Source organism: Palaemon carinicauda, chromosome 44, assembly GCF_036898095.1.
Source record: "Palaemon carinicauda isolate YSFRI2023 chromosome 44, ASM3689809v2, whole genome shotgun sequence".
NCBI classification, from domain to species: domain Eukaryota; kingdom Metazoa; phylum Arthropoda; class Malacostraca; order Decapoda; family Palaemonidae; genus Palaemon; species Palaemon carinicauda.
Genome location: NC_090768.1, coordinates 42,625,290 through 42,634,360, shown reverse-complemented (window position 1 = coordinate 42,634,360; position 9,071 = coordinate 42,625,290). Strand labels below are relative to the sequence as shown.

The following is a 9,071-nucleotide window of genomic DNA, read 5'->3' as shown; positions in this document are numbered from 1 at the left end:
ATAACCTACTGTAGTTCCAAGATCTGCCTATTTGAATACTTTGCTTACAAGATAGAGTTCCGAAAGAATTTCAAGGCACTAACCCTTCAAAAATGATACAATGCAACTTCTTCAACATAATCCGTATCTGAAAATATTGGTTGATGGAGTTGAATCATATACTGTATATAAAAATAATTTCATACGAGGCATTTCACAACTTATTAAAATCTATTTTCTCAACCATCACTAATTCAGATTCATTTACTTTTTAATTTTGATATTTACTGTACAAATACAAACATTATTCCACATACTCATCTTATACAGTACTTCAATCACTATTTCTACTTATTATATTATCATATAAATACTACCGAGGCAAGGGACTAAAGCTTCATATTAGATACTGTCATTACAGTATCAAATATCAAGTGATACAGATACTGTAATCTAAATTTGCACCTACAATAAAGATTGATTACTTTTAAATAGGATATCAAGACCTGGTCTTTTTTTTATTGATGTCTGGAATTTCAGCCATATGGCCCAGTACTGAAACCTGGGAGGTATTCTAGACATATGAGCAACAGGACGACCTGCAGGTGCAAAATGGAAGACAGGAAGTGATAATGCAGGTGATGCAGAAGGGTAAAAATTATATACAATAATGGGATGAAGGAATACTACAGACTTTCAGTGAGGTACATTGTTACCACACCACTTCCATTGCCCGTATAGCATTCTAATAAATTTACAAGTATAAAAAAATTTTGTTTGTCATTTGTTCTTGATAAAATACACGTATCATAAAAATTAATTAGGATAAACATGTAAAAATATAGCCCACTATTTCATTTCCATGGCATAACCACAACCTAATGAGCAACAATACACAAATAAAACTATAATATACTTCAAACCACTCATTCTTGAAGATACAGTGCATGGATTTGAAGTCTCAACGTTGCTTTGAAAAGTTATGGTTAGTATATCCTGGAAAAAGTAATATTCTACATAAGTATTTACTGCATCCCTGTAATCATTAGTGTTGTCTCTCCTAAAATATATAGTAAAATACAAAAGCTAAAAAAAAATGGTCTCTATTCATCCAATTACCAAACAATGGACATAGGGTCTAAAACAAAAATATATTATGCATAATATTTATTTTCTTTAATATAAATAAAAGCCTCTGGGAAACTAAAATAAATAGAAAAGAACAAAAAAATGTATAACAAGAATCAAATACAAAATAAATTCGTTAGAAACTAAAACATCCCATAATAGATCTAGCAAAAATTTAAAAGGACCAAATTTGTAGATAAAGTTATGTATATTCAGTAAGAATTATAGATTTCTTTTTGGTTGAGAATTTTCAAATTACTGTATGCTAAATTTAGTATGAGGATATTTGCTTCTAAAATATAACCTCAAACAGCTGTAAAACCTCGTTTCCACCCAAATAAATGTTGCTCGATTTTTCTTTTTCATTCTCAGTGGTTGTAAAGTTAACTCAAGAAGCAAGACTGAGCTAACCATGCTATACTGCTATCAGAAAAGAAAAAACCTTGTATGCTTTACATACTTCCATCTTCAACCCTAATTATAATTACAATCATCTGAGTCACTATGTAGAAACATCTAGCATGCTAGAGGAATGTTATAAAATAAGAATAAAACTGGCAATTTTCTTTCCCATATTTTCTTTAAAGGAATAAATTAGACAAATATAAGAATAACTTACTGTGTAATGTAACTATGAGTTTTCCACAGGAAATATATACAATAAACAAAAGATTCTGGTTGATATCAACCCAATAATATGCATAGTATTTTTAATCTGAAATGTTCTGTTCCTGTGAAGTAAACAGGTTTCTCATTCTAATCAATGTATTCCTCCTGAGGCTTTAACATCTTCATTGGATATCAACCTCTGGCACTCTTCACTATTGCTACAGAACTTGTTTTAAGTAAAAATATGTTATTTCAAAAATATACAGATATCTTACAATTCTCTAATTCAGTATACACACACTCAGATTTCCAAACATAAAGCACAACCTTTCATTCATAAGAAGTGAGGAAAGTCTTTATACAGTAATGCAGTGTCATTATAAAATAAAACAAATATATAATTCCACACATAAAAACAAATAATTTAACATTGAGATGAAAGAGCAATAATATCACACACTATGACTTCAATCGAACAAACCACCGTCCTCATCGGAATCATCCCAGATGTCATCAAAGGGATCCACACCAGCAAAGAGTTGATTGAAGCAAGGCGAGTTCGGCTGATTGTAGTGCTCATAGGGACGACTCTTGTTCAACAGTGTCATACAGAGCCAGCAAAAATAAATGCTGCAATACTGACATGTCATCTTGTTGCAGCCATCAATCTTCTGTTAAAGGAACATTAAACAATAAACAGAAATACAAAACTATTGAAAGGATTGAAAGTTATACACCAAAAAGTTATTTACTATTTAATATACCGTCAACACTAATACAGTAATTTATATAGAGTTTGTAAAAAAATTACAAATGACAGCCTTCAATCTGCACCATCGTGTCTCTAGAGATTAAATTCCTCAACAGCTTTGATCATAGTAAACCTTTTCAACACTTTAATTACCAATTAGTGTACGGTGTTGTATTAGATATTTCAAATGGATTTGAGATTTGATGTTTGGACTTTTCATGCCAGAAAAATTATTTTAAATTTGTAGATATCTAGATTCAGATCTGCTTTCTGCAAACGATATGCATAAAAACTATAATATTGTACTATAAATACAAAAAAAAATATAAGTGTTAATTATTCAAAGGAATCCTGCTAAGACAGCAAGTCCTCTATCATTTCATTGACCTGAAAGAATTCCCTCATGCACAATCCATCATAGGTAAAGGCTTAATCCTTTCAAAGAAGTATAAAACAAACAAATCAGACTATAAACTAGCTTTAATTTCGCATAAACCTTTATAAAATGTAAAGATTATAAGGGTACTTGTGCTATACATTGATTTTTGGTACCTCCCAGCCAGCACTTGTGTAAATAAACATGGAAATACAATTAAAAAGAGGGAGGAATAGATCAAAAGTATCATACAAAACTAATGAAATACAGTTAAAAGTAAAAGTCTTCCTGCATTGTTTATAAGTACCGAAATAAAAATGAGCCTTAACAGCAAGTTATGACAATTATGTATACAATACAGGCTACCATAACTACAAGAGAAGCATCAGTGACAATATCCATTGCGAAAACAACAAAAATGTTATTTTCCTTAGTAAAATAAATTTTTGAATATACTTACCCGATGATCATATAGCTGCAACTCTGTTGCTCGACAGAAAAAACCTACGGGCGGAATACGCCAGCGATCGCTATACAGGTGGGGGTGTACATCAACAGCGCCATCTGTCAAAGGTACTCAAGTACTCGATGTCAACAAAGAACCAATTTTCTCCTCTGTCCACTGGGTCTCTATTGGGGAGGAAGGGTGGGTCCTTAAATTTATGATCATCGGGTAAGTATATTCAAAAATTTATTTTACTAAGGAAAATAACATTTTCCAATATCAAACTTACCCGATGATCATATAGCTGATTCACACCCAGGGGGGTGGGTAGAGACCAGCATTACATGTTGACATTATTATGAGCTAAGTATTCCGTATTTCATTTTAGCAGTTATTCAAAATAACAAGCATAAAATAAATAAGTACCTGGTAAGGAAGACGACTTGAACAATTACTCTGCCTTTTTAAGTACGTCTTCCTTACTGAGCCTCGCGATCCTCATAGGATGCTGAGCGACTCCTAGGAGCTGAAGTATGAAGGGTTGCAACCCATACTAAAGGTCCTCATCAAAACCTCTAATCTAGGCGCTTCTCAAGAAATGATTTTGACCACCCGCCAAATCAAGTAGGATGCGAAAGGCTTCTTAGCCTTCCGGACAACCCAAAAATATTTCAAGAGAAAGATTAAAAAGGTTCTGGAATTAGGGAATTGTAGTGGTGGAGCCCCCACCACTACTGCACTCGTTGCTACGAATGGTCCCAGAGTGTAGCAGTTCTCGTAAAGAGACTGGACATTCTTAAGATAAAAGACGCGAACACTGATTTGCTTTTCCAATAGGTTGCGTCGAATATACTTTGCAGAGATCTATTTTGTTCAAAGGCCACGGAAGTTGTGACAGCTCTAACTTCGTGTGTCCTTACCTTCAGCCAAGCTTGGTCTTCCTCATTCAGAAGGGAATGAGCTTCTCATATTAACAGTCTGATAAAATAGGATAAAGAATTCTCTGACATAGGCAAAGATGGATTCTTAACTGAACACCATAAAGCTTCAGACGGGCCTCGTAAAGGTTTTTAAAATAGAACTTAAGAGCTCTCACAGGACATAATACTCTTTCTAGTTCATTTCCAACCATACGATAAGTTTGGAATATCGAACGATATTGGTCAAGGCCGAGAAGGCAGCTCGTGTTTGGCTAGAAAACCAAGTTGTAGAACATGTAGCCGTTTCGGATGAGAATCCGATGTTCCTGCTGAAGGCATGAATCTCACTGACTCTTTTAGCTGTGGTTAAGCATATCAGGAAAAGAGTCTTAAAGGTGAGATCTTTCAGGGAGGCTGATTGAAGTGGTTCGAACCTGTCTGACATAAGGAATCTTAGAACCACGTCTAAATTCCAACCAGGTGTAACCAAACGACGCTCCTTCGTGGTCTCAAAAGACTTAAGGAGGTCCTGTAGATCTTTATTGTTGGAAAGATCTAAGCCTCTGTGACGGAAGACTGATGCCAACATGCTTCTGTAACCCTTGATAGTGGGAGCTGAAAGAGATCGTTCTTTCCTCAGATATAAGAGGAAGTCAGCTATTTGAGTTACAGAGGTACTGGTCGAGGATACGGATACTGACTTGCACCAGTTTCGGAAGATTTCCCACTTCGATTGGTAGACTCTAAGGGTGGATGTTCTCCTTGCTCTAGCAATCGCTCTGGTTGCCTCCTTCGAAAAATCTCTAGTTCTCGAGAGTCTTTCGATATTCTGAAGGCAGTCAGACGAAGAGCGTGGAGGCCTTGGAGTACCTTCTTTACGCGTGGCAGACGTAGCAGGTCCACCCTTAGGGGAAGTGTTCTGGGAACGTCTACTAGCCATCGAAGTACCTCGGTGAGTTATTCTCTCGCGGGCCAGAGGGAAGCAACTAGCGTCAACTTTGTCCCTTCGTGAGAGGCGAACTTCTGCAGTACCTTGTTGACAATCTAGAACGGAGGGAATGCATATAGATCTAGATGTGACCAATCTAGTAGAAAGGCATCTATATGAACTACTGCTGGGTCCGGGATAGGTGAGCAAAGTATTGGGAGCCTCTAGGTCATCGAGGTTGCGAAGAGATCTATGGTTGGCTGGCCCCAGGTGGCCCAAAGTCTCTTGCATACATCCTTGTGGAGGGTCCAATATGTTGGAATTATTTGTCCCTTCCTACTGAGACAATCTGCTATGACATTCAAGTTGCCTTGGATGAACCTCGTTACTAGTGAAAAGTCTAGACCTGTTGAACAGGAGAGGAGGTCTCTTGCGAACTCGTACCATGTCAGAGAGTAGGTCCCTCCTTGCTTGGAGATGTACGTCAAAGCAGGGTGTTGACCGTGTTCACCTCCACCACTTTGCCTTGAAGGAGAGACCTGAAGCTTTTCCAGGTCAGACGTACTGCCAGAAGCTTCTTGCAGTTGAAATGCATTGTCCTTTGACTCGAGTTCCATAATCCCGAGCATTCCCTACCGCCTAATGTCGCACCCCAGCCTACGTCCGATACGTCCGAGAAGAGAACGTGGTTGGGAGTCTGAACAGTCAGGGGAAGACCCTTTCAAAGGTTGATAAAGTCCTTTCACCAAGTCAGACCAGACTTTATCTTTCCGGAAACCGGGATCGAGACCGCTTCTAGCGTCTAGTCCTTTTCCAGTGAAAAGCTAGATGATACAGAAGAGGACGGAGGTGTAGTCTTCCAAGTGACACAAATTGAACCACGGATGACAGTGTCCTAACCAGACTCATCCACAGCCTGACAGGGCAGTGTTCCTTCTTCAGCATCTTCTGGATGGATAGCAGGGCTGGGGGTTGATCGTCTTGTTCAGCAATGTCCTCATCAGAGGGTTCCTCATCCGAAACTGATGAGGAAACGGCAACGGAGTGGGCAACGTCTGACTCGCTGAATCCGGTCGCACTGGTGGATGCGTGACGGAGCCGGACACAAGATCATGGTACTGCTGCACAGTCTGTGAACTGTCAACCATGGGGACGCGAGGAAGTACAGCGTCAACCCGAAACTGTGTAGACTGTCTGGGTTGTGCAGTCAACCCCCTACAGGGTTGCTGAGGTTGCCGCACTGCGTCACAACAAGTCATCTCTGCTGGTTGTTGAACGTCTTCCTAGTGACACACTGAACGTCCACAACCACCTCCGAGAGTCGCTTAACGTCAACGTGCGACTGGCAACCCACACTGGGTCGCACCGGTGGAGGAACCATCTCAACTGGCGGACGTGAGTAGGAAACCTCAGCGTCAACAGGGCGTACAACCAACCGGTAGGAAGGTTGTTGGCTAGAAGGTTCTTCTCCGTAAAAAATCCTCTAACAAGGACACAAGCTTGGACTGCATGTCTTGCAACAAAGCCCATTAGGGTCTATGGGAGCAGGTGTGGCAACAGACGGGGTTAGCGACTGAAGCGGAACCATTTACCATCCCTGGAAGCCTTGTTATGCTTTAATTAAAGTCCATAGGAGGTTAAGCAGCTTAAGGCTCCTCTCCAAATGACAGAGTCCTCAAGGGAATATCAGAAGGAGGGAGAACAGCACTTTCTCATCTACAGGAACCATGTCCGAGAAAAGCTAGGTTATCTCAGTGAGGGTCTCACTGGTGCAAAAGCAGCAGACCAGAAGGCAACGTTATGTAACTGCTTGACAGTCTGTGAACTGTCAAAAACTGAACTGTCAACCACAACAGGTGCGTGAGGACATACAGCACTGGTGCATTAGTAGCAGACCAGAAGGCAACGTCATGTAACTGCTTGACAGTCTGTGAGCTGGCAACAACCAAAGCTGTGTGGGGAAGTCTCAACTCCTGACTGACTAGTCTGCTACGGGTGAGTGGCGGTAACCACAGTGGGTTGCGGAGGCTGACACACCGTGTCAAAACACGGCAGCTTGTGGTAGCTCACGCACGGCAACGGAGTGCTCCGTGTGTCTGTGGGAGTCAGCATGCGTCTGGCAGGGTCGACTGCGCATGGGTGGAGGAGCTCTCACAACAAGAGTGTGGGAGCAGGCAGCCATGCTGGGCGCACAACCGTGGCAGGTTGTAGGCAAACGGGTGCATCGTCAACCTTCTCCGCAGTCGGAGTGTGGGAGCAGACAACAACCAAAGCGGAGTGGTGGTGCGTGGTGGGGACTGCCGTGGGTTGCGGAAACTAACGCATCGCGTCAAAACACGGCAGCTTGACTCCACCTTCCCACTGCTGATGCGGTAGCTCACGCATGTTAACGGAGGGAGCCGCACATTGGCTAACGTTAACATGCGTCTGGCAGGGTCGATTGCGCATCGGAGGTGGAGCTCTCCGCAGCCGGAGTGTGGGAGCAGGCAGCCTCAGCGTGAGCTGGGTGCACAACAGTGGCAGGTTGTAGGCTAACGAGAGCAGTGTCAACCTTCTCCGCACGAAACTCCTGCATAACCGCAGCTAACTGAGTCTGCATAGACTGCAGTAAAGACCACTTAGGGTCTACAAAAAACGGCAACAGACGGAGCTACTGTCCGTCGTGACTGAGGGTCTAAAACAGCTGGTGCGGCAACAGACGGAGTTACTGCCTGTTGCGGTACCACCTTGCCTCTCTTGGGAGGTGTGCAGTCGTCGGATGACTGCAGCGAGTCCGAACTGACCCAGTTGCTACACCTAGGCCGTTGGACTTGCGCGGAAGGGACCGACTTGCACTTAAAAGCTGCAAGATTTGGTCCATGGTTTCTTACGAGAAACCTCTTCCGCAGACGAGGAATAAATGGGCTCTATCGTCTTTGTGTGGGTGGGGCGATCTCACGTCGGCAAACGTGTGTAGATACGCCCGAAACCACGGAGGGAAAAACGTCTGTTCGTCGATCAAGGCCTGTGGAACCCATAAGTCGTTCGACATTACTTCTCCCCTGGGCTTGGGAGCTTGTAAGAGGTCCCGGACTAGGTGAACAACTGGCACGAACAGACGAACCCTCGGACGCAACACTGTAACACTTTGCGCATATCACTTTATCACTTTTGATTTTCTGTTTGCACTTATTTCACTGAAATCGAAACTTTAACTGATTTCTACCTGAAACACGCAATCCTATCCTTCATTAAAAGGTAGTCATTGCGAAAACAGTTTACAATGCAACAGAAAAACATAAATAAAGATAAAGAATTCAGTGGCTGGAAAAGAGACTAAACACTAGATCAAATAAACTACGTTTACAATCTCTCACCGCATAAAGCCTGGGAACAAGAATAAAACCCTAGAAACGTTTTACCTTCTTCCCCTACAGCGACTAGGGAGAAGAGTAAAAAACGAGAACAACGTTACCCGCTTGAACGAAACGTTTATTCTCCTCTCTCTCCCTCCGTCTCTATCTCTCTCTCTCTTCTCTCTTGAATTAGCACCTGAGAGAAGAGCCCAATTATATATCGTTAAAACATGTTATTTGCTAAAGGAAAAAACTGAAAGGTTTCCCAAATAAAAAGTTCCTTTATTTAGAATTTAAACTCTTTAAGCTAAGAAAGAATGAACGAAACGCTAGAATCGGTTTACTCTTACTGCAAAGTGAAACCGTGATAAACTCTCTCTCTATCGTAACGATAGAGCGCAAGTTGAACGTTCTGAACGTCAACAACTGCGGAGACTAAAAACTAAACGTTAGTTCATCTTTGAAAACAGTACGAGATTATCAAAGAAATTCTTCCATAAAACATTAAAATTAAAAAAGTATTAAATTCTTAAAGGTTAAATACGATAAAAACGGGCTCAATGTTAATTAACTTCGGTTCCAAATTAGGACCGCCTACTA

General features: G+C 41.1%; 1 protein-coding gene across 1 annotated transcript in view; it reads right to left on the bottom strand.

The window, feature by feature from the left end:
- Positions 1 to 1,712: 1,712 nt before the first annotated feature.
- LOC137634456 (E3 ubiquitin-protein ligase RNF14-like) overlaps positions 1,713 to 9,071 on the bottom strand; it is a 66,958-nt gene continuing 59,599 nt past the window's right edge. Inside the window, exon 7 of the mRNA XM_068366857.1 lies at positions 1,713 to 2,387. Coding sequence (XP_068222958.1) covers positions 2,184 to 2,387 — 204 coding nt within the window. The 3' untranslated portion in view covers positions 1,713 to 2,183. The remainder of the gene's footprint in view (positions 2,388 to 9,071) is intronic.